The 26,574-nt window shown below is 41.9% G+C and overlaps 1 protein-coding gene across 1 annotated transcript in view; it reads right to left on the minus strand.

The window, feature by feature from the left end:
* MYCBP2 (MYC binding protein 2) overlaps window positions 1-26,574 on the minus strand; it is a gene marked incomplete in the record, with an annotated part of 5,088,083 nt that overhangs the window by 3,675,951 nt on the left and 1,385,558 nt on the right. The window contains 1 exon segment of the mRNA XM_044072904.1: window positions 8-115. Coding sequence (XP_043928839.1) covers window positions 8-115 — 108 coding nt within the window.

The following is a 26,574-nucleotide window of genomic DNA, read 5'->3' on the forward strand; positions in this document are numbered from 1 at the left end:
CAAATACCTTTGTGCTTGTTCCGCTTATGCTTTAGCTGAGCTGGCAAGGATCTTAGTCTGGCTATGGCCTGCTCTCGATGGTTCATAAAATTGGGACCAGGGAGTACAAGGGGGCCTAAGAAAAAATAACTTGCACATGCATGGGAAAGCTCACAAAAATGAAAAAACAAACAATGATCAACAAAAAAAAAAAATCACAAAACACATTATGAAATGATGTTAATGATTTCATGTCTTTCAGGCAATAATTAATTTCAAGTGCAATATCCCCTATTCCAACACTAACATTTAGATAACAGCTGAAAAAAGCACGCTTATGTGTTACAGATATCAATCTGTAGGGAAAAAAAAGATCACCAATCTCTCCACCAAGACAAGTAAAGTAAATGTGAATACTCTTGACAATAAAAGCATATGCAACAATGAAATATTTAACAGATAATGCTAGATAGCTTAATACACAGCAGTGAAAAATATTAAAACCCAGCCCCAGAAAGCCACAGTTTAGCAAATACATGGCAAACCAGCATTCCTGGTAATTTCTTTTATCTGGGACTGCATAACATAAGGTTAAGCAGCACCAGCGTAAGGCATTCTGGCCTATAACCACAACGCATCCCCTGTGAGCCATACATCGGAATACTATGGAATGGTAAACACACATCAAGGCTGGCTTCAATTTCTAATAGGCTGATCCATGTCTCATTACATTTCATACTTTAAACTCCTCACACATGGCCAACACAACAACAGAATTATGTTCTAGCTTTGGCCAGCGAGCCTGTGTGCTGTTGGAGAAGGAATGGGAGATGGGAGTCAGAAACCAAGGTTGGCTAGGCCATCCTGGGTGTGGGAAGTGTCTGGTCTGCTGTGATGTTAACAGCAGAAGGAGGTTGGGTGCTATAGCAAGGAAGCATGAAAAAGTGAAATGGTGGCACTCTTGCTCATCAGGCAGAGCTCATGAGTCACGTCTAAACATGTATGCAAGTGTAAAGATGCACCTTCTATATCATGTCAGCACCACAGGAACTATTTCAGCAGTGCAATTATCAGACCAGAATTTAGTAGTATACAAGAGCTTTATCCATCTCACGGGATAACCAATTCCTGGCTTTCAGTTAATGTCCCCACAGTACATGCCAAGTCTTGAGACGGAAGTGCAATAATGAATGTGCTATCATGGCCTGCAAGCTGACTATCTTTACTTAAAATGTTCACTGGAACTAAACCAAGTGCCAAAAGGCTTAAGAATATGGAAATTTCCCAATGGGACAGAGACGGATCGATCATGCATGGTATATATAGACCTCTTCAAGCATATGAATTATCCTTGTTCTGATGAAGTCATTGTCTATGATGAAAGCGCTTAACAACTAAAGGATTTTGCTGGTGTTTGATTCAAATAAAGTGGAGTTTTCCTTGATGGCTACTGGGTATATTACTTTTGGTTACTAGTATTTATTGTGCATCCTCTATTTTTTATCATTTGGTGAGCTTGTCTACAGGAAATAACTAATGGCAGACATCCAGGAACTTCAAGAGCTCTATGGACATTCACCAGGCAGACCGAAACTTCCATCTTGCACAAGACACTGGTTCTTTTTAATGAAAAGCTACAGGTAGCCAACCTGCATGGGGGGCAGCTCCTGAATCCAGTGTTAAATTTACAAAGTCCATGGAGATGTGCAATGAGCATTTAAAGATCTTAGCTGTTTTGCCTTGGGAAGTGACACCAATTAACTCACTTGGGGGCGCATTCCTTTTTCTTCATAACATGCAGAAATTAGGCCCTATGACCAGATAACCCAAGTTCAACTAGCAACTCAAGTGGTGAAGGAGCCAACAACGAGAGAGAGAGAGAAGAGTATACCTACTTGCCTCTATCGGGGGAAGAATGTGGGAGTGTGTTTGGGTGCACCCAATGTCATGATTTCCACTGAAGACTGAAATTCACTGACAGAAGTGAGCCACCACAGGTAAAGTGGGTGGGGTATCAAGAAGCAAATCATTGGGAATGCAGGATTAGCCTTCTTGCAAAGCCTGTTACACTTCCTACAAGTCCCACCTGGTGACACCAACCAGCAACCGATGGGAATAAGGCTTAGGAGGAAAGCCCTGTAGTGTGGCAGCTCCCGCCTGGTTCTGTTTTACTCTGAGAAGCATGATGACTTGTACCCCGGCTAATCCTATGAGCTGCCCCTGTACAGGTCACATAAGGAGGCTGGCACAGCTGATGGGACTACAGAGAATGGGATGCAACTGGGGGGCTCAAAGCTGGTCAAAGCTGTTGAGAATAAAGTGCACGTAAAAAAAAAAGAAAAAAAAAAAAAAAAACTTATGAGATGTCTCAGGCTTTTGCCATAAATGGAATATCAACAAAATATGAGGTCCTTACTTACTGCATTATTTGCAGTGGTAGTCTCAACTTCCTTTAGCCCCTTTAGTATAGTTAGGTAATTAGTGGCAGTGTGCCGTTATCCATCCCTGGAGAGTGGAAAAGGCAATCCTGCTTTGATTGTGGACTGAAAAGACAACTTGTAATGCTTACAGAGCACTTACTGTTGTTACTCAGATTACTGTGTCACATATATTCTAATCAGGGTTATTCCAGAAGAACACTTCTGTGGATGGCTTGACTGCTCCCCTGTTATGTCACATATATTCTAATCAGGGTCATTCCAGAAGAACACTTCTGTGGATGGCTTGGCTGCTCCCCTGTTAGAAGGGGGCGTTGATCTGCCTCCCAATTTTTTTTTCAAGATTTTCAAGCAGCCAGTGATGACATTTAACAGCTAGTGATGATATCTACCAGCAAGTTAGATAAAATTTGTCTGGAAAATGGCCTGCCTTGCTTACCCAGCATGTACGACAGAAACCACTGGACACACTTTTAAACCCTATTTCTGGATAAAATGCTTAAGCTGCCTGCGGACATCTGACAAAAGCAGTATACTTTCTCCTTTGTTCCGATTGTTAGAGCAGAATAATGGTACATGTATGCATTGTGTAATGGCAACTCTGACAACACCATAGACAGAGGGGGGTTTGGTCCCGTGGCTAGCCTTATCCTTACAGAGGATCATACATTACTCCTTAGTCATAAAGACTTAAAGCTCCAAACCCATTCTTGCTGACATAACTGTAACCAATATTGTTTCCCGGAGACGTACTTGATCCTTACAGTAACACCAGGCTCAAGGGGGGGGGGGTAACTCTTCCAGCACAGAATTCATGTATAGTAGCACTGCAACTGTTCTACATGAGGTCTGAAAAGTCGTACCTCTTCCAGGAACAGCTTTACTGCACAGCAGAAGGATGGCGAGAGATCCAAGGGAAAGCTTGCTACAATAGCAGGCATAGTTATTTTAAATGAAGCACAGGATAGATAAGGAAACTCTGCTACATAACACAAAACACTGGGTTTTGGGATTTGTACTGATGCTCATCCTTGGGTACAACACCACAGGGAAAACCTTTTCCACTTAAAGGTATAAAACCTTCTACAGCTATGCTTCCTGACATCCCTCAGGATATGAAGCATCTTCCCTGGAAATCAGTCCTTGAAAATGAACAGATGTCATCTGTGGCTCCAGTCTGAGACTAGCCAAGTTGGTGCGTATAAAAAAATCCCTCTTCCTGGTTTGGGAAGGTAAAGGATTGTGGAAGAACTTCACTTAGCTGTATTAGCTAGCAGAGACATGGCCGTCTTGGAGACAGAGGAGCTACAAGAATGAGCCTGCTTTGATTGCTCCTGGATTTCAACAGGATGCTTGTTATGAGAGTGGAAATAAGGAGAGACACATAAAAGACATTAAAAGGCATTCACTGGTGCAAAGCTTCTTAATCACATGACCAACTTCTAATTCAAAAAGGTCCAGGACTAGGTCTCCCGTGTGCATGTGTGTGTATGTATGAGAGAAAGCGCATACCTTTCACCTGTACATCTTTTCACAGAATGTCCAGATTTTTGCCTCAGATATTTGGTCCATTCCTCATAAAATCTGTGGTTTTCTGGCAAATCATGGAGGACTGATGTCACTAAATAAAGACATACATTTGAGTTTCAGACTTCATATCCTTCAGAAAATGCATACCAACACAAAGCCCATTATTCTAGCAGCTTTCTAAGTTTATAAGAGCAATATTTAAAATCTGTCCCTATTTTTGGGCCTTTGTCCCCCAATTATTTTAGGCTTTGTCCAGATTTCTTGAATTAAGAGGTTGAGCAGTATGTGAGTGAAGGGTATACATATATAACGCCCCTCCTGATTTATTTTTCATTTGTTACCATTTGCATGTAGCTGTTCAAATTATATGTTATAAAGCTGTGGTCTGACAGGATGCCTGAAATATGAAAGTAAATAAGTCAGTTTCACTGCCACTTCCGATGCCTCAAAGCTTGTCTGCACAACTGATTAGTATACACACATCCCTGCCTATTTATATACCAAATAAATGCTGTGCTTTCCATAACCACCTGTATAGTACACAGCTGCCAGAGTCTCTTGAAGAAATTGAGAGCTAGAACAGCCATAATTTCTTTTTCCCTGGAATGTTTTTTTAACATAGAGTTGCTCCATGCCCCTGAATCTTCAAAGATGTGTTTGCCCTCCCTCACTAGGTCCAAATACCCTGTAGAGAGATTGTGGCTACTCTTCAGGATAACAAAAGATATCCCCTAATTGTTTAATACTTGCTAGGACTACCAAGTTAGTTACTTCTTGACAATAAAGATCACAACACTTTGTCCCATGGGTGACCGTGGTATTTTCATATTTTTTCAAGCACTATCATATTTTTTAATACATGGTTTGAGATTAGCCATGGAGGAGGTCATATAACCTAAGGCTTTCAGAAAATTTCAAGCTGACACTATTAAGTTCTGGGCCAGACCTGCAAAAAAACTGCCCTAATGTCCAGGGGCAGCAACACTTCTACTGTTGTGTATATAGGAGTTCAGAGGAAGGTAACTGATACCTCTGGTTCCATTTCTTACTTCTGTAGATTCAGACAGAACTCCTAAATTGGTAAGGCAGCACAAGTAACTGACTACATTCTGCATCTACTCCCTCAAAACCCTGAATCATACTTATCCAAATACAGGAACACACAGATTACCTGGATCATGAGAAGTGGGTAAACACTTGTGCCAAGTTTTCAGTAAATTCTCTGGGTGCAGTGGAGAGACCAAAGAAGACTGAGGTGAAATAAAACTTCTCTTGGCCTGCCCTAAGCCACAGAATCAGCTTGTGCTGCTGGAGAGATGTGCAAGCAAACTTCACGGAGAGCTATGGTGACCAAAACTGCTTTTAGTAAAAGTACACAGTGTAGGGTGTTGTACAGCAAGCATTTTTAAACCTGGTCAGCTTTGATAAATTCAATGGGACTCCAAGGAGCATCCTTTCGTAGAAGTAAGAGATGCAAGTAATATCACTATCCTTGTTCCCCTTTGGGACACTATCACTTTCCATCTCAGGAACTGTATAAGAACACCTACTAGTCTGTGTGGGGGAACATAACAAGAAAGAAATATATTATTTTGAATTCTGTTTTGTAGCCTGAAAAACAGAACTTATGAACTTGCCATTACACTAAATCCTTTTCATCTACAGTCCATCTGATACGACCAACAGGAAATAGGTTGGTTTACTCAATCACCTTCCTTATGCATTTGGTTGGCCTGAACAGATTGGATACTGATGAAAGCTCTGTGCTAAAACTGGTTTACCTGTGAGATTATGGGCCAAAAATAAAATCTACTGCACTTAAGTGCTGTGGTGTGTATTTTTTCAGTGAACGATTGTGTACTGCTGGCTGTTACTCCAGCTATGAAGGGAATTCCTGGTAGCACCAGAAGAGTTTCCTTTGTCTTTAGACTACAGTGACAGAAACCACAACTCTCTAAGCCACCAAGGAGGGTTAAAAATAAACACTGGTCTTGTTTTCCTATATTTTTCTTCCATGCCTGTCAATCATCAGCTCCCCATGTCTATGGGTAGGGGGGAGCTCATTTGCTCTTAATACAAGTGTCCCTATATGCATCAACTGAGAGTGACTGCAGGAGGCAATCAACAGTAGCCATGGAATAACTTGTGCCCTGCCAGCCGTGGCCTATCTTTCACCATTCTGCCAAGGAAGAGTTCCTTTTTTCTAAATGGCCTGAGGGTGTGGTTTCAGCCTTCCCCTCAAACCAGGGCTGGGTCATTCTTGCTTCAAAATTGACCCTGACAGTTCCCAGGATGGGGAACAACATGACACTCCTCTCTTCTTAAGCAGCATTCATTACACTTGGCGGAGGATATGAACCATTTTCTATTCTGGTCACTAGCCCCAACCTCTAGTGGCTGATATAAGTGCTTGCATCATTGTAATGGCCCTCTTTTGTTCCACCTGTACATACATGTTTCTACCAACCTACAGCAAGAGCTACTGTCAATAGCATGAGTTGCCAAACCCATGTGACTGATTCCTGGCTTAAACCCAGTAGTCTGCAAATGTCAGCCTGCCAGTGCTGGGCAGCTAACTAGGCCCTCCTCCCCAAGATGGGAGAGCAGTGTTGGTCATTCATTTCCATCCTCCTCTGCTGGCTCCTCCGGTGCCCCAGCCGATACTTAAATTCTGGTTGTCAGAGTTGTAGTCAGAGCTTTATCCTCTCATGCCATGGAGCTGGGAAGAGGCTTTGCACTTTCGTCCCTAAACTGTGCATGCTGGGATTTGCACAGTGATCTCTTATCTCAGTTTCCCCTCTCCTGGAAAACGCTGGCCAGCCATGGACTGTAAATTTGCAGCTCCAGCAGAGAACCAAAACAGCAGCTTGAGGCATTCAGTAAACTTGTTCAGTACTCTGAGAATGTGAATGGCTAAGAAAGTGATGTCTCAATCTATGGGCCAATACCAGACAAGCACGTTCTTCCTCCCTGCACAGGGGCATAACCTTTTGCTCCATTTGCTTATGTATCACACAATGGAATGATTTTTCTGAATGAATGAAACGTAGCTCTGTAAACAGCTGTTGTGGCCAAGGTCTTCAGAGCCAAGAATAGTCTGTTCTGAGCAGAAAATGGTTGACGTGAAGTACCCTTTTTATGGGGAAGCCACAATCCTTAAACAGTATGGCAGTCTGTGTGAGCCCCTCCCCCATGTATCATAAGAATATGCAATGAGTACAACTATACAAAGGAAAGACTTGCAAGAGGTGGATACAGACTATCCACCACACCAGTGAAGTGACAATAGTGCGACACCTACAGAAAATCTGCGAGTGTTTGGCGCAGTGAGGTAGAAGTTTGCATTGCTGCCTCACAGCTCATGGCTCTCCAGTTCATTTCCCAGCTGGGGAGTCTTCAGAGCAGAATCTGCAAATCTTTCTTGTGTGTACGTTTTTTCACTAGTTGCAATGGTGTCCTCCAACATCTCAAAGACATGAGGTAAGTGAATTGGTGATTTTCCAAATTGTCCTTACATGAGCATAACATGCAAGTGAGAGTATGAGCACCCATGAGAGAGAGAGTGTGAGCATATGTCTGTGTGTGTGATGCGTGCGCCCTGCAACAGAACAGCATCCTGTTCAGGACAGCTTCTCTGTCTTGCATGCAACTAATTAGTGAATCAAAGGCATAACTGGAAAAAAGAGGAATACATACACACAAATGCCTTTGTATGTGCATCTGTACGTACACACGCATATGTGTGTGTGTTATACTCGCCACCAACACAGATCTAACATTAAGATGAGTACATAACTTTTGTATCTGACGCTGTCTTCTCCATCCTTTCCTCAACGTATGGGACAGAGTTCACCACTACTGTAACACTTAGCTGGTCTTATGGAAGGACATTCTAGATCACAGCCTAACCAAAAGAGGCTCGTCATCTGAAGTGTATGTCTAATTTATGTGAAATGAAGGTGGCAACTGCACAGATAACATCAAGGGGAGCTCTGGAAAAGAATGCTGTTGATGAAGCAACTGATCTTGTAGAATGATCTTTGGGAGGAAAAGGCAGAGGATGGCTCCAATCTGCTTGTAAACATAGGAAATGCACTCTCACAACCAATGGAAGAGTGTAAACTTGGACATTCCTTTTCTCATTTTACAGTAGATGTAGGTTTTGGAGTGATGGTACAGTTTTCTCTTGCAGTATTGGAGAATGGAGTATAGGTGGCAGACTCTGGAGGAAAACCTTGGCAGAGTGTTGGATCTGATCAGAACTGGATCTGAGAACAGTAGCTGGCTCGGAGAGTTTTTGGTAATTTTGATGGTGGATCCAAGGTAGATGAAGGATCCAATGACCTCTTCCTACTGTGTATGGACTTCTTTTATCTTCTTCTTTCTCCTTGTTTTTCCTTTGGTTTTTCAGTGGAGGTTTTGAGAGGAGAAGAAACAGAAGAAGAAGATGAAGGTTGTTTCAAAGAAGCAGATGGGAGCACTCTCTCTCACAGGGGCTTAGAAAAGCCCTTTCAAAAACAATTTGTTCCTTCTCTCAAATAAGGCTCGCTGTCCGAAAGCTTCACAGATGGAGCAGGGTGTGTCCAGATGTGAACAGCCCAAGCAATACATATTTGTCATGTGCATCTGAGTTGGGTAGCTTGTCTTGTGAGAACAAGACACACAATTTAAAAAAAAAAAAGGGGGGGGGGGATGGTTTATCCAACATGCTGTAAAAGGAAGAATAGCAAGAAAATAAAAGCACAAAAAGCCAAAAGGTGATAACTATCAAAGAGAACAAAAATATATAGCACTTTTTTTTTTTTTTTTTTTTTGGAAGAGGGAAGATAAAGACTAGAAGATCCATATTCAAGATGAAGAATGAGACAAAAGGTTTCGGGGAGGAGTAAGGTATAGAAAGAAAAACTATTGCACTAGAAATATATCAAAGCTCTATAAAAAGCAAAAGTGTAGAAAAAATATGAAGATTTTTAAAACTCATCTCCTAAGCACCAACAGATCTGTCGTCCTACACTTGTTGGAGCAAATGAAAGCTGAGGTATTTCAGTTAACACCAGGGATTATGGGTATGGGAATCAGCCTCGGCACCAGATCCAAAAGCTTGAAAGTACACATACACACACACACCCCTCAACCTCTTAGTGCAAGAAATCTGGACAAAGCCTGACAAAATGGAGGGACAAAGGCCCAAAAATAGGGACATATTTTAAATATTGCTCTTATAACCTTAGAAAGTTGCTAGAGTAACAGTTGGTTTTCATATACATTTTCTGAAGGATTTGAAGACAAACTCAAAAGTCTGTCATTATTTAGGGACTTCAATCCTCAGATCATCCCAGTGATTTGCCAGAAAACCATAAATTTTATGAGGAACAGCCCAAAAATATGAGCCAAAAATGTGGACAGTTGAGAGGTACGAGTCACACACACATATATAATATGTAGACAGGTATATATGTATATCGATCTATTTCACAAGTTCCAAAACTTCGAACTGTAAATGGTTGAGACCATAAGATCGAATACAGTGTCATCATTTACCTTTCTGGAAATAACACCAACAACATTTATGCATTTATCTACTCACCAATATCATTACTAAAACAATCTTTTATCCTGAGCTGGTAGAGTTGAAAGATAAAGACATGACTAAGGCTCAGAAAATCCCAGTTCAACTAGAAGTATGGGAGGTTAACTGTGTAAGCAGAACGGTGTCCTACCTTGGGAGGAATGCTGATTCTAGCTGGCTCATAATGCTGCTCAGCTGACATAACTTCCACTGGAGGGGAGACGCATGTCGAGATCTGGGAAGATAGTTCCCAAACCACCGACCACAACCTTTGATACATATGGAGGAGCACATATGCATAGAGAAAAGGGCAGATATTGTGCTTGCAGTGAGACAAGTGCACATGTACCAGGGAAGGAGTTAGCTATCTACATTTGAAATTTCCTCCTTGCTAGTGTGTCAGTGAGGGCAAAAGCAACTCAAATATCTTCATGTATTACAGCCCTCAAAGACTCCTGACCATTAGGATCTTGGGATTTCCAAGGTTCTCACTACTGGGTAATGAATGGACATCCAGCTGGGGGAGAAGAGGGGACACATGATTTTCAGTAAGCAGAAGCTTAAAAAAAAATAACGTGGAGGATTAGCCAGCACACCATCCTTACTTATATACACAGACTCCATGATCATAAAAGCCTGCAACACACAGGTATCAGTGTCAGTACAATATGAAAAAGTGCAATGACATGGTTTAGAACCAATACAATATGCACCACACTGGCTTTACCATACAGAAAAATAATACCACTCTGCTATGCTATTAGTGATGAAATCACAGTTGATAACATAGTACAAAAAAAATTGCTTATTGAACACAATCAAGATTCAAATGTTTCCCAACATTCCATGATACTATACATACAAACAATACACAAAGGCGAGTCTGTATACAGCATATAATGACATATGTATTCTTTCGGGGGGGGGGGGGGGGTTAAACCGTACATTTATACTTTGTGCATTTACAAAGGATTGTTTTAGTACCATGTTCAAACTTACTGCTGCTAGAATTGTACCAACTTTGAAATACTACCACGATTTTCACTAAAATATATAACAATTTACAGACAGTATTACCTGGATTGAAATCACCTTTTATTTATGCAAGTTATGTACAGTTTGACTCTAGCACGTCCCATGGCCAGAAAAGGTTACCAGGCTAGTTCAGCTGGCAAACCATGATATAAAAATGAAACCACAGGCCATACCCTCAGGTCTGTCATCTCAAACATGGCCATCAACTGAAGAATAAAAGCCAGTGGTCCAGAGATACAAGTGTTATCTCCAGGTTTAGGAAGAACCACAGCTGAATGCTTAAAGACTGGCATTCTCTTTAACAGCAAAAAATAACTTGTAGATGACACTCAAACCACTGAGTACAATTTTCTGACAATTTGTGATTCAGCAGGGGCTGGCAGTCCAATTTAGGGTCTCCACTAATACATTAATTCCCATGAGTTGTGAGCAGCCACTAGAAAAAAGTGCCAAAATAACAGTTGTGTAAGAACTTACCATAAGAACAGATGCTCAACTAATCACCTTTGCAGTATTACTGAGAAGTGGGATAATCCACCAGGGATAGCAGTATGACTGGCAGGGACACCAAAGACTGGGCATCTTCCTCTCATGATGTACGTCTGACAAATGACCAAAGCATGCCTGTGGTACATAAGAGATCACGGAGCATGAAGTACCTCAGTACTTTTTTCCCTAGACACAAAAGTCAGTAAGGCAACAAAGTAAGTAAAGGATACCACCTCGGTCTAAGACAAAAATAGGAAAGAACAAGTGGGAAGGAGGGTGACATATAATAATCAACTGTGATCAGCTGGACATATACTGTTATGGTAAGTTCTTACACAGCTGTACTATGTCCTTGTTATGATCAATGCTGCAATACAACTTATTAGTGGGAATATTCCCAAAGCTTTGTAAATGTCTGGTAAGGAGGATATGAGCTGAAATCCAAGATCCCTTGCAAGACAGACCTAGCAAATCCATCTCTAGCTCTAGAAAAAGCATGCATCTTACAATGCTTGGTAAAAGTAAATACACAGGACCAAGTAGTAGCTTCTAAAATAGATCTGGACTCAAGAGCTTTGAAAAAAAAAGCACCAGAAGAAGATACAGCTCTGGTAGACTGTGCTTTAAACAAACCTGGAAGCTATTTACTATGAACAGTATGGCAAAAGACAATGGCAGAAAAGATCCATTTGAAAATTGTTTGCTTGGAAACAGGGAGACCAAACATTCTGTCCTGAAAGGAAATGAAAAGCTGATCTGACTCTCTAATATACTTGGTCTTATTAAGGCAAAACCTTAGCTGTCTGCAAATATCTAAAGAGTGCAATATTCTCTCTCCTCTATTTTGAGAAGGAAACAAGTAGGCACATTGATTTTCTGGTTTTAAGGACAATTTATTGACCACTTTAGACATGAAGAATGGATTAGTTCTAAGGGTAACCTTATCCTTATGGAAAACCAAAAAGGAGAAGAATCTAGGACAGCTTGTAAGTTCAGAAGCCCTTTTGTTAGAGGCAAGAGCCATTAGGAGGGCTGTCTTCCAAATTTTAAAATTGTAGAAGCGGAGGAAGTAGGCTCAAATGGATGTAAAGTCAACTTTTCTAAAAAAAACAATTCAGATCCCAAGAATGATGGATGGATTTCCTAAGAATCCGACAATGAAGGACTGCTTTTAGAAACTGTTTGACCTTGATATGTGAAGACAAAGGCAGATCAAAAGAAAGGAAGGCAGACAAATAGCTGATAATCGTGCTTTTACTGGAAGAATATGACACACCTGAAAATAGTAGCTCACACAGGTAAAAAAAGAAAAAATGGTACACCCTTCCAATAAGGGTCTTGATTCTTCTTGTGGCACCATAAAGAAAATATCTTCCATTTAGAAACACAATATCTTCTTTTGGCAAGTTCCCTTGCCTCCTGTAACTCCTGTAGCACATCTTCAAAGAACAGGTGCCTAAAAGGAATTAGAATCTGATCACCAAAAGAATTAGATACAGAGTGTGGAGGTTTGGATAAATTAGCCCCTTTACTATGTCAGCAAGTCCATTCTGTGAGATAAATTGTGATGACTGCCCTGGGCCAAAAGGAATAAAAGGGGGAACCAAAGTTGTCTGGGCAACAAGTGAGTCACCTCCAAAAGTATTGGCCTGTCCTTCTTGACTTTCAGAAGAAACTTGGGAATCAGAGAAAGGGGAGTGAAAAAAAGAGGAATCTCCCCCAAGAAGAAATAGATATGGTATACATTTTCCAAGCTTCTGAACAAGACTTTCTGGAACAAAACAGCCTGAGATGCCTGTTCTGACTGAATGCAAAGAAATCTATCTGAGGAGTACCCCAATGATGTAAAATCTGCAGGAAAACCTTGCTCTTTAATATCCATTTGTGAGGGTCTGCCTGAGATCTGCTCAAGTTATCTGTCACTGAATTGTTCTCAGAGGGAATGTAAACTGCTAGCAAGTACAGGTTGTGTTGTATGGCTATGTCCCAAGCAGTCACTGTGAGTCTGTAAAGCTAGTACGACCTTGTCCACTCCTACTTATTTACCACATAACTGTGGTATTACCTGCAAAATTTCAGAGAGGGTCTGGAGACTAGAGAAGATGCAGCAATTGCAGGGCTGGAATCACTGCCTTCATATTTATTTATGTGGCCCTTCATGTCTTTTTTTGAACCATACACCCTGGACATTCAGATCCAAACAACAAGCTCCCAGAGCCCGGTATGACGCATCTGTGTAAAGGTCTTGGTAATGGGAGGGGGGTGACCAAAAAGGGCACTACTGGATTGAGTGATATCTTGTTGATCCACCAGAGAAACTCCTCCTTGATGAATTGGAAAAGAGGAGCTGGGAAGCTCCGAGGATGACAACACTGTTTTATATACCACTGAATCTTCCTCATATGGAGTTTGGTTTAAAGAATTATTAGTATTGTGCAGACCCTAAAACCCCTGGGTTTTCAAGCTCTTTCTTTTATTGAGGTCATATCTAGAGGGAAAAAAAAGACTGAAAGTATCTCTTGAGGAACAACCCTGACCTAAGAGAGAAAGGAAGTCATTGACAGAGTTAAGTTTGCAATCCAGGAGTACCAGATAATGTTAGAGAGAATCAGATTGCATTTTGTTGAGATTTAATGTGAACGTCTGATAGATAAGTAAGTTCTTTGTAAAGCTGAGGTCCAAAACAGTATTTTACTTGTAGGAGCCTGAATGAGTAGATCAACTAAGTAGGAAAATTCTGTATTCCCTGGCACCCACAGAAAGGAACTGGATCTAGGCACTTTGTGAAAACCCATGGTGCAGCAGAAAGCCCAAAGGACAAAGCAAAACTTAACTTGAATGTGAAGATATGCATCCTTTATACCAACACTGCCATAAAATCTTGAGGGGAATCACGTGAAGCAGGGACTGCAGAGTAAGCATTTTAACGTTTGGAACTCTAAGATGGAAGCTGAGAAGGGACAAATCTGGAACAAGTCTCCATTTTTCCTATTGCTTGACAGCCATGAAAAGCCCCTAAGTAAAACCATGTCTTTTTCTGGAGATGGGGACCAATTCTATTGTACACTGGAGAAACATCTCCTGTAGGACTTAAGTAATCAGAGTTAAGCTTGACTGAAGTGGAGAAATGCCTAACCTGTGAGGAAGAGAAAGCCATGACACCCTGAATTACTGAAAGAATCCAGTGGTCTTTAGTGATGGATTCCCACAGTGGGAAAGACAGGGAAGGTCTCTTTGATAAAGGGGCTAGAAGGAAGGGCTGACATTCATCAGGAGGCTGGTTTGTCAGAAAATAGGGGGTTTAGACACATTAAATTCCTCCTTGGGTTTGTCTTGAGGTCTCTCATTTTTTAAATATCTTTTTACCCTTTTGTTCTTTATGAAAAAAGGGATCAGCTTTAGAAGGGAAGTTTCTTTGAAGCTTGGCAACAAGAGAGAGAGAGAAAAAGATTTGTTTAAAATCATGCACAATCTTGCCGCTTTCCTGAAGGTTCTTGAAAATGTTAGCAGTAGCAGATCTGAAGAGACTTTCTCTATCCAGAGGTGTGTCCAGGATTTTTAATTTAACATCCTCATGGAGAATTTGCAGGCAAAGCCATGACAATCTCCTCAAAACCACACAAGCAGTAGTTGCTCTGGAGTAAGCATCAGCTGTACTCAGCTGCTGTTAAAGAATGTTTAGCTACTTGTGGAGCAGAATTCAATAACTTAACAGCAGAAGACTAATTCAGAATCAGGCATATCAGACAAAAGTTTACCAAGTCCCCCAACAAAGACAAAAAAAATACCTGGTCAAATTTGACTTATGAGCACAAAAAGCCAAGGAAGAGAATATGTAAACTATTTTTTCCCTCCACACTTGCTAAATGCCCTACTATTTTATCATTAGAGATGATATTGAAAGAAAGCAGGAGTTTGCTAGGCTTCTCAGATTCTGCTAACAGCATGGTAAGACAAAAAAGTTTTCATACAAAAGTTTTTGGGACTTGGGAACTTTTCTGTCAGGCTTCTTGAAGACAGGAAGTTGAGATTCAGGGTTCATACAAGCCATGACAAATCTATCTAGCAAAAGCTCAAGGATCAGGAAAAAAAAAAAAAACAAGAGGAAGTTTCTCCAATACTTGCCTGCTGTAGGCAGAGATAACTGGCAACAAGAGCATGTAAAACACACAGAGAAAAGCAGGTTTGGTGTTTGGGCTCAGTGGTGAGAAAGTTCTGAGGTACTTTGTGCTGATACATCCCTTATTTACCACATTGCCTTGGTGAGCTTTAGTCATATACTGGACATATGGCAAGACAGGAAAATGCCTACGCTTTGGGATCCAGGCAAAACATATGGCTATCCCTGGTGGGATATCTCACTTATCAGTAGTACTGCAACAGTGATCACAGTAAGGATATAATTAATGTTCCATGTTGTAAACTGAATGCTGGGTTAGTTTAGTGTGAATGTTTGCTCATGCATGGGTTTGCAATAAGGAGTCTAGTTCATGTGTGCTTAATCAATGTGCATCTTTGACCAAGTAACTTTCGTTAACCTCCTACTGTTATTAAGCCCTGCAACACAAGTAAGAGGGTGCAGGAGAAAACTTCCTTAAATGGGTAGTGCAGGGAGTTTGAATGCTATTTAAATGAACAAGATCATAGGACAGTGGAGGTAAGGAAGTTTTTCTCTGCTCTCAAGATTGTGAGGGTAAGGACATTTCTCTCTCTGACCCCAAGGTTGTGTGATCTGCAAGTTAGTATACTTAACAATGCAGGGGTGTAGAGTGCGTACGGCTGCTTGCAACCCTTGCAAAAAATGCTGTTTTGCTGTTCTTTATTACAGATGACAGTGAGTGAGAGATGTTTTACTGCAAAAAAGTTTTGTTGTTTAGCCATAAATCCATAAAACAGATCTATTTTAAAGCATATAGTCCATCCCTGAGAAGGAGAAAAACACCATGTCCTCCTCCTCTTTTATTTTAGTATTAAAACCAAGTGACTGCCTAACCTAATAAAATATCAGACTTTAGGTCAGCCTTAAGGAACAAACAGCAAGAACCACCAATGACAGCTCCAAGATATTTCAAACTTTTAAAAGCCAAAAAACAAACCACAATCCAAAACAAACAGCCTCGGTTGCAACGAGATGAAGATTGGAGACTTTATCAAGGTCTTGATAAAGTCTCCAATCTTCATCTTGTTGCAACAGAGCTCCAAGATACTGATAAGTAGCTTCTTTTTCTTTGAGGATAGTTCAGATTATTAGGATATACCTCAAGAATACTCACAAACTAATATCTGAAAGCACCACTGTTATCACAAATGTTAGTAAAATGTATTCCTTGTTCTGAACCAAATAACAAGGAAATAAGAAAACAAATTAAGCAACACAAAATGAAATTTAGTCAACATAATTACCCACACTCCAATGGAGTAGAAGCATCACACAATCTAACAATCTACATTTAGGGACCAGTACTGAAGTACTTTTAATGCAGTTAAAATAAAAAAAAATACATGCCAAAGAAAATCACTTTTAAAGCAATAAAAGTACTTGAGCACAATTTTTAACTACATAAGAACATAAATGAAACAGGCAAGTAATTACCATACCAGCTAATATGTAAAGAAACCCCTTCCTCACTAGGCAAAATGTTGGGATTTCCACTCCTGTAATCCCAAGCTTAGGCAGAGATGCAAGTCTAGACTCAGTGCCCACCAGTCTGCCCCCTGCCTAAAGAGCAAGCATAATCTGTAAGATACAAATAAGCATACAATGACATACAAAAATGTACCTGACCAACTTACAGGAACTCCAACAGTAGGTGATGGAGGTGCCACCAAAGCCTGGGGAGCAGCAGAAGCATACTAAGTGTTTACTGCAGAGTTATGCCTGAGATGAAGAGTTCTTTACAGGGGTGACCAGCTAGAAAGAAAGAGAGTAATACTATATAACCTTTTGGGAGGATGGAACTGAACTGCCAATAGGAGACTGTTCAGGTGCTGCCAGGCCCCAGAGTACATGAATGGACATGGATTGCTGCTACGTCTGGCCTGGAAGGGGTGGGGGACAGGATGAAGTGGCTGGCAGCCAGCTCACTTCTCCTATCCTGGGGACAGGTCTGTGGAGGGTCACTGTCTATGCAACCTCTGGTAACATACATGAGGGAGTAAAGGACACTGCATTGTCAATGCACACACCAACCCTAAAGCTATACTTTCTGATTAGTTCTGCATATGTGATGGCTCCTAGTGCTGCTACCACCATCTCCCAGTCACACCCCTTGCTCGCGGAGTACTACTAAAGAGTAGTGCAAGACGTACAAACTGAAAAATCAGGGGAACACTTTGGTGATATGGTTATGTCAGGAGTAGCCTCTTAAGGAACAACTGGAGGATGTCGGTAGGGGGAGTCAACAAGGTTACAAGGAAAATGGTCAGAGGGCTAAGCAGGCTGGGTAAGGAGAAGCATTAAAATAAAAGATCATTGAGAAGAATGATTCCAGGAACATCAAAGGACTAAAACATATCAGGCTCCAGGACCCATAGTTGAAGCAATAATGCATATTTAAAGTATGAACTAATGACAAAGTGGCTGCTTCACAAATGTCTACAGTGGAGACCGTTTTAACGCTGTCATAGGAAACAAAGAATCACTCATGAAAACAATATTACGTGAGCCTTGGGAGGTGCAATATTACTCCTATAAATAAAAGTTATATATCCTTAACTACACTCCTGTAGTTTAGGATAAGATGTATAACTTGGCAAGCTGCTTTGGACCTGACTGACTGCATCTATCCCTCCAAAGAAAAACAAGTGATAAACAAGGTATAGTATATCCTTGTAGTATTTGTTAAATGGGACTAAAGATACAGAGGTGAGGGTGGCATTAATCAAAGCCAAGAGCTTAAGTAAAAAAATAAATAAATAAATAAAGGAGTGAACTTTGAGGCTTGTCTACATTTGGAAGACACAGTTATCTCTGTGCTTGGTACAAGGATCCTAAATGAATACTGCGAATAAAGAGATACTCCTCAACCCATCAGTGCAGGCCCAGTGGATCTGATCATAGATTCTTTATAATATGCTTTAAAAAAAAAATAATAATCATCTAAATGCTAGAATACAGAGAATAATCTAAATATACAACTACAACATGCCATCTTTACAAATAATGATAACTTTATAAGCTGTTACCTTACAGTGTCAAGATCAGCAATAAAATATTAAACTTCTACATACACTTCATAACTAAATAAATTTTAAGCATCTTATGAATAACTGGACAAACTACTTTTCAAAGTAAGTACAGCTACGTAAGAACTTAATCAGTAGATGTCCTACAGGTCATTCTTGCAGTATTCCAATACTATTACATTATCTTGCAGAGGCAATCTCTTGTCCATCTGGTGTACCAAAGCTTAAATCCTTCCATACAGCCCTACATCTGACTTATGACTTAAGCCAGTGGGCATACCGGTACATAAGCGAATGTAAGACCGCAGGATCCTCAGACCTATCTCTAAGCCAGGAGACCTGGAAACACCTGAGTAAGGGAACTAGCAAAACATTAAGGTCAGCTAAGATGAGGAAAGCATGGACATGGTTCCTCCTTGGTCCACGAGCATTTACAGGGTATAGGAATATAGAACAGGAAGTAGAAGGTATACCTGGTTAGCAGGAGGTGGTGGAATACCTCTGAAGTACTAGAATTTCCTTACAATTAATTTTGTAACCTTGTTGAATAATAGAAAGAAAGCACCTGTCTGAAGTGATAAGCATTCATGGGAAGGGGGCGGGTCAATGTGGGAGGAGGTGACAAAGTAGTCAGGCTGATCTGACTGGAAAGGGAGGTTTCCCATACTTGGAGTCTTTTGTAGGCTTGTCCAGAAATATTCTTCTATGTCCTTCCATATTACAGTTGCAGTATTCGTAACTGAAGGGAGAGTATAAAAGCTCAAGAGGCAACCTGGAAGGAGGACATCACTGAAGAGCTCTGCAGAAATCCATGCAGGATATCCCTGGCAAAGCCAGCTCTAGAACCAGAAATAACATCCAATTTGCAATGCTTAGTGAAGGTATGAACAAAAGACCAAGTAGCAGCCTTAGGGATGGAATTAGTATCTAGTCCCTTGAAAAAAAAAAACACCAGAGAAGGCAAAAGCCTTGGCAGAATGAGCCTTTACTGATGAGGAAAGACATTTATAATGAAAAGAATAACAAAAGAAATGGCTTTAGAAATCCAAGAAAAGACAGTTTGCTTAGAAACAGCTAAACTCAGACTTGGGATGAAAGGAAACAAAAAGCTGCTCAGATTTGTGAATAACTTTAGTTTTATCCAAATAATATCTGAGCTGTTTATGAAAAATCCAAGAAGTGAAGAACCTTCTCTCACTTGTGGACTGTGGAGACAGAAAAACAGAAGGCAAATAAATAGACTGATTAAAAAACAACTAATTGACTACCTTGGGTACAAGAAGAAGGGTTACTACGAAGAGACACCATGTCTCTTTGGAAAACTAAGAAAAGAGGAACAGCCATGAAAGTCTAAAGTTCAAACACTCTCTTGGCTGAAATGAGGAGTCGAAAGAAGAGCAGTCTTCAAAGTACAATATGGAAACTGAAGCACTATGTTCAAAGGCAGCCAAAGTCAATTTTTCAAGAACAAAACTGAGGTTCCAGGAAAGCAGAACGGGCCTCCTGGGAGACCTGATATGGAGGACACCTTTAAGAAATTGTTTGACCTCAAAACCAGAGGTCAGAGGAGGAGTCAAGTGTAGATAAGCAGAGACTGCTGATAGGCTAAGCTTTAAATGAAGTACATGCCAACTCAGCATGGAGCAGCTCACACAAATAAGAGAGAACCAGAGGAACCTCCACAGACAGGGAATTCAGATGGCGAGAGGCCCAAGCAGAAAAACTTTCCCATTTGGACACACAAGATTTTCTGATAGTGAGTTTCCTGGCCTCCTGCACAACACACAGCACGTACTCAGAAAAAAAGGTGCCTAAAACGGATCAAAATCCTATCGCCCACAGTGTCAGTTGAAGAGTGGACAGGTAAGGGTGGACAGGAGACCCCTTGTCTTGTGTGAGGTCTATCCAGTGAGAAAACTTGTGGTAACTGCCCCTGGCCAAGTGAGGCAGAAGTTGGAACCAATGCTGTCTTGCTCAAAAGGTAGTCACCAGCAAGATTTTGGGACAGTCAGCCTGATCTTGTGCAGAACTCATAACAGAGGAAGGGCATGGAAAGCATACAGAAACATCCCCTTCCAAGGAAAAGACAGGGTGTCCACTATCCAAGTCAGAGGACTTAGGACACTGGAACAGAATAGAAATTGTTGTCTGTTCAGAGGAAAGGCAAAGGGATGCACCTGTGGAATACCCCACCAATGGACAATGTCCAGGAATACATCTCTCTGAAGCATCCATTTGTGAGCTTGTGTTTTGGACCTGCTCAAAGAGTCTTCCACTAGACTGTGCTCTTAAGGAATGTGAGCTACCTGAAGAGTCACTTGATACTGTATGGCTAGATCCCAGGCAGTCTGCAAAGGAGATAGGACCTTGTGCCCTGTGGTTCATAGGTTCATAGGTTTATACTAGGCTATCTGCCCTAAGGCATTTATAAGCCTAGCCCAAATTTTTGTGGCTTACGCCACCCCTTATATGAAAAAATACTGTGCCCATTAGTTTGTTGTGCCTCTGTCCAGCAGTGAGACAGAGATGATTCCCGGGGTAAACCTACGATCTCCCATCCACAGGTATTGTTGAAGACTTTGAGCCTCTGGAAGAAAGAAGATATAAAAAGCTTGCAGAGCTAAAAGCAGAGGCCTTACCTCTTATATTGATATGATATGATCTGACCTGGACCTTTAGGGGGCCACAACAGGCTTGGGCCCCATGTCTGAGCCATCCATGAAAAGTTCTCAAGCATGAATTAGACCCTAAAAAAAACTGGATTTAGTGAGTTAATGAATCCACCACTGAAGCTCAAGCTTGAGACAAGAAAGAAAAAGGTACAGGGAACTCCAGGGGGTGGCAATGTTGCAGTCACACCATTTTGCGAAACCACTGGAAATTTCTCATATGGAGCTTGGCAAGAGGGAGCATGGAAATGGTGGAGGCCATAAATCCCAGAACCCTGAGAAATTCCCTTGCCATGACAGAGGACAGATGAAGGAGAGAATGGAAAAAGGTTGCCAGGGACAGAACCTTGGGGGCAAGAAGAGATGCCAGTATGAGAATGGTCCGAAGCCTGCATCCAAGAAAAATTATCCTGGGAAGCAAAGAAAACTGATTTCTGGAGGTTTATGTTGAACCCCATACTGTGTAAAAGACAAGTGGTAAACTGGAGATCTTATACTAGACTGCTGGGAAAAGGTTTATGTTGAACCCCATACTGTGTAAAAGACAGGTGGTAAACTGGAGATCTTATAACAGACTGCTGGGAAAAGGAGCTTGAATAATCAGACCATCTAGCTAGGGAAAAATCTGTATACCTCGAAGCCTGGAAAAAACAAAATGACATTGGCAAGGCAGAGAACTGAAAATGCAAGGAAGCAACAGTGAAATGTAAACATTTCTTCAACAGAGGATGAATGGGGATGTAAAGGTATGCATCCTTCAGATCCAGAGACACCAGAAAGGCCCAGGGAAGCAGAAGAGGAAACCAGAACTGAAGGGACAACATCCAAAAAGAAAGTATCTTGAGAAAGGTGCTGAGCAGAGAAAGATCCAGAATTGGTCTCCATGTATCCTCCTTCTGGGCAACCAAAGACATTCTGGAGTAAAACCCCTTGCTCATCTAAGAGGGACAAATGAGGTGAATGGTGCCCTGATCCAAGAGATTGCAGAACCTCTGGAAAACGAGGAAGCTGATCTCAAGGGATTTGAAGAATGCCTGAAAATGGAGGAAGGAACTTCCAAACTATGAAATATTCCGGATGGATAATCGACAGAACCTAAGAGTCTGAGGTGATTCAATGCCAATTTGGAAGGGACAAGGACAGATGGAAAGATAAGAACACCTGGCGAAGGGAAGGTCAAACATAAAATAAAACCAAGCTTATCCTTAAAAGAAACTTTTGGGGAGAAAGGAGTCCGAGTAAGACTTAACAGGAGGAACACACTTAGAAACCTTTGTGCCCTTAGGAGGGGGGATGAGTCTGTCTATGAATAAAGGCAGACTTGGAAGGATAGTTCCTCTGAAACTTGGGGGTAGGGGAGACGTATATATACTTAAGTTCTTGCTAGGTCTTACCCTTATCCTGGAGAGACTTAAGTCAGCAGCACCATTCCAAAAAAGACTTTTGTTATCCAGAGGTGCATCCAAAAGCTTGGCCTTGATATCATTAGGCAAAGCCCGAAGATGTAGCCAGGAATAATGCCTCATCACTGAAGCAAAGGCAGCAGCCCTGAAGAGACATTAGCTGTATCACAGCTGTATTTTACTGAGTAACAGGCAACTTGAAAAGTAGATCCTAACAGGGAAATGGCAGAAGTCTTCCCTTCAGAGTCAAGAAGGTCAGGTACCACCTTAGAAACCTGGGAAAGGAGGACCAAAACATACCTCGTCACATGTGTCTGGTATTTAATGGCCCTAAAGGACAAGGTGGCAGTAGTATAAACTTTCTTGCCCAATCTTTCCATAACTCGACTATCCTTATCAGAAGAAAGGAGCTTATTAGATGGCAACAGCTTAGAGGGTTTGTCAGAAGAAATGAAACCACTGAAGGATCAGCAGAAGGGCACTTGTGCAGTCCTCAGGCACACTGTAGAGTGTATCAGGCATATTTGGTGCAAGAGACAGAGTCATGAGCTACACAGGCTACAGAATAAGTACCTAAAATTGCAGTCAGAACAGGAGGGACAGCAGTTGGTTTGGAGACATTTGTAAAAGCTCATAGTACCTGTTTTGAATGTCAGAGACCAGGGAGAAGTCCATTATGCGGGCAATAGTATCCCCAAACAGCAAATCTTCTAATGGGGAGTCTGGACTCAAGGAATCCTCTTCCTCCGAACTGTAATTCAGGGGGAAGGAAATGGAGAAGAATAAGCGTAGGATTCTTCCTCAGAATCCAAACCGTCATCTGAGGAATCCATTTCCCTAGGCGCCTTAACAGGAGTGAAAGACCGTGGGGAGCACAAAAAGGCACCCTTTGAGGAGGCTTCAAGGCCATTAAAACATTAAACAAACCATGAGTGAAATCCTGCCATTCATACTGGGGATCTTTAACAGAGGAAATATGCTTAGTTTTCAGTTTCTTTTTCTGTGGGGCATCTGCCTGAAAGCCCCTTGGGAGGTCAAACCCTTGACAAGACTCAATAATGGTGGTAGGAATTTCCTCCCTCAATTAAAATCTGAGAACTCTCCCTCAGTCCCTCAGATATTATCAGCCAACATTCCCTCTCAAAGTGGTGCAGGCATTGGAAAAACCTCAGAGGACATGTGAGACTTTGGATCCATCTCGGCCTCTGATGTGGTCATAGCAGAGGAATCCAAAGCAAGCAGTTGACGGTCTTTATGGCTTTCACTAGCCTCTAGAGAGACATCTGGGGGCAGCTGAATAACAAATGGATTGGGCATAACTTTTTGGCTGCCTGAGCCAACAGTTTAAGTAACTGGTTCACAAGATATATAGACAAGGAGAGGCAACTACACAGGGTCTTAGATGCAAACACCTGGCAGACAGAGCACAGAGTATGATCATGGAAAGTACCCAAGCAAAAAAGACACCAGTTGTGTCCCACACTGACATTTTCCCTTTCTGGATAACATAAACACAGTACCATACAATAGAAAAAAGAAAAGAAACTCCAGTGTGCACTTACCTGAAAAACAGTTTGTTAACCAGCACAGCAGATGGGCAGTCAGACCAACATATGATAACAGCATTCAGAGTGGCGGCAAAGTAGTTCTGAGGATTTGCATCAGTGAGTAACCTTTATGCCCCATGTGCTGCGTGTGAGAAGCATACATGTGATGTACGTCACCTACAGGAGCTGTAGGCTTTGGTATACTGACCGGATGTTGGGCTGCCCTTGGCAGGAGATCCCTTAGGTGAAGAATACTGCAACAGTGATATGGAAGGACATTTAACCAATTATGTACAAGTCTGTCTGAATAAGTTAAGACCATGAACCTTTCTGCTGGAGGCATGCACAGAGCATGCTCTTTCTTGGTAATATAATGTAATCTTAGGTGTTTCTATGCTGGGTAGATGGCACCCACCACTTTTTTTCTTTTTTTTTTTGTTGCTTTTTCCGGAACCTTGCTCAGTGGCTCCTCTATCTTCAGGAGCTAGGCATTTTGCATATTCTTGGACAAGGCAAGAGCTCTATGGAAAGTACAGTTGTGTACACTTACCATAAATGTAGATGTTCGAGTGTATTCACTGTTGCAGTCATCCCACTTGGGTTATCTGCCTGCAGGTAGCCCTCAGTCGGCCCAAATACCAGAGTCTTGGGATTTCTGCATCAGATTGCTGTTGCCTCTTCCATGACATCAGGTCGTCAGGGGTATAAAACATGCAGCCAATGCCATTACATCAGGTTTTCTTGCCCAAGATGTCAGGAGCCCCCAAAATAGGAAGCAATTACATGGTGTGGAACACCTCCAGTAAAAAGTAAATACCACTGCCATAAGATATGGCCAAAAAAGAGGACAGGTAGAAAGCATAGGAAAGTCAGGGGGCTGGAGGGAGTGTAACCAGAACTGCAACAGTGAATACACTCGAACATCTACATTTATGGTAAGTGTACACAACTGTACTATGTTCTTCGTGTTTCACTGTTGCAGTCATCACATGTGGGTTGATTCCAAAAGCTGAGGAAGGGTGGAGGCAGTCAAGTAGTATTAGGTCTGGCTAGCAGGCCTTGTAAGACTACTGTGGCAAATCCAGCTCTGGATTTAGAGAAGATAGATAAGTGGTAATGCTTGGTAAAGGTGTGTACAGAACTACAGGCTGCAGCTTCCAGGATGTCTCTGGTAGGGATTCCCCTGAGAAATGCTGTAGAGGTTGAGGTAGCCTTAGTGGAATGAGTTCTGATCCCCTGTGGGGTAGGTTTTCCATGGTGTTTGTAGCAGAAATGGATGCAGTGTGCTATCCATTTGGAAATGGTTTGCTTTGAAATGGCCTTGCCCTCTGCCCTGTAGCAAAACTGACTAGTAGCTGGTCAGATTTTCTGAAAGGTTTAGTCCTGTCAAGGTAGAACCTAAGCTGTCTGTGCACGTCCAAGGAGTGCAGGATCCTTTCCCCTTTATTCTGAGAATTAGGAAATAAGGTTGGTAAATCGATGGATTGGTTTAAAGCCACACTGGATACCACCTTGGGCGTAAATGATGCATTGGTCCAGAGGGAAACCCTGTCCGCATGGAAGATAAAGAAGGGTTCCACTGCCATAAGAGCTAGTAACTCAGGCATTCTTCTAGCTGAAGTGATGGCTACAAATAAAGCTGTTTTCCAAGAGAGGAATTTTAACTCTGCTATAGCAGCAGGCTCAAACGGTGGAAGCATGAGCTTCTCTAGTACAAAGTTAAGGTCCCAGGCAGGAGTGGGAGCTCTCCTTGGGGGTCTCAAATTGTTAGCTCCTCTCAAGAACTGTTTGATCACAGGGTGAGAGAAGAGGGGTGACTCAGTATTGTAGTGAGCTGAGATGGCACAGGCATGAATCTTAATCGATGAGAAGGAAGGCCTTTGTGGAGCAGCTCTGCTAGATAATCTAGGATTTGAGGTAAGGTGGGCACGGCTGTGTCCTTTCCCTGAGACTGGCTCCAAGAACAGCATCTTTCCACTTTTCTGAATAGGATTTCCTAGTACTAAGCCTCCTGGCCTCAAGGATGACATCCAGCACCCGTTTGCTGAGGGCTGCTGGTGATGTATTCAGGGAATAAGCCAGGCTGCCAGGTTCAGGGTATGCAGCCGAGAATGCAAAATCTGTCCCTCCTGCTGGGACAGCAGAGAGGGGGTCTGATGTAGGTGCCAGGGAAGCACTGCTGTCAGACTGCGTAAGAGTGGGTACCAGTGCTGGCGTGACCAACCTGGTGCAATAAGGATTGTCCTTGGCCTGTCCTGTTTGATCTTGAGTAGTACTTTTAAGAGGAAGGGCAGAGGTGAAAGGCATAGATTGTGAGGTGTTCCCATGTAAAGGATAGGGCATCCACTTTCCATGCTTAGCTGTGGGGAGTTCTGGTGCAGAATTTGCTCAGTTGATGGTTTTGGGGGGGAAGCAAAGATGTTCACCTCTGGTGTCTCCCAACTCTGGATTAGAAGTTTAAATGAGTTGGGTTCCAGTTTCCACTCGTGTGGGTCCAATAGATTTCTGCTTAAGTCATTTGCCAGTGAATTTTGTTTGCCTGGCAGGAACTGAGCTTGCAGGTGCACCTGATTGCTCAAGGCTGCGTTCCACAGAGCCGTGGGTAGGAATGAGTCCCCCCCCCCCGCTTCTTTATATACCACATAACTGTGGTGTTGTCTGTCTTTATTAAGAGTTGTCCTGGAAGGATAAGGTATTTGAAGGCTGTCAGTGCATTCTGTACAGCTAACA

The sequence above is a fragment of the Protopterus annectens genome, chromosome 5.part1 (genome assembly GCF_019279795.1).
Source record: "Protopterus annectens isolate FY-2018-M chromosome 5.part1, PAN1.0, whole genome shotgun sequence".
Lineage (NCBI taxonomy): Eukaryota > Metazoa > Chordata > Ceratodontiformes > Protopteridae > Protopterus > Protopterus annectens.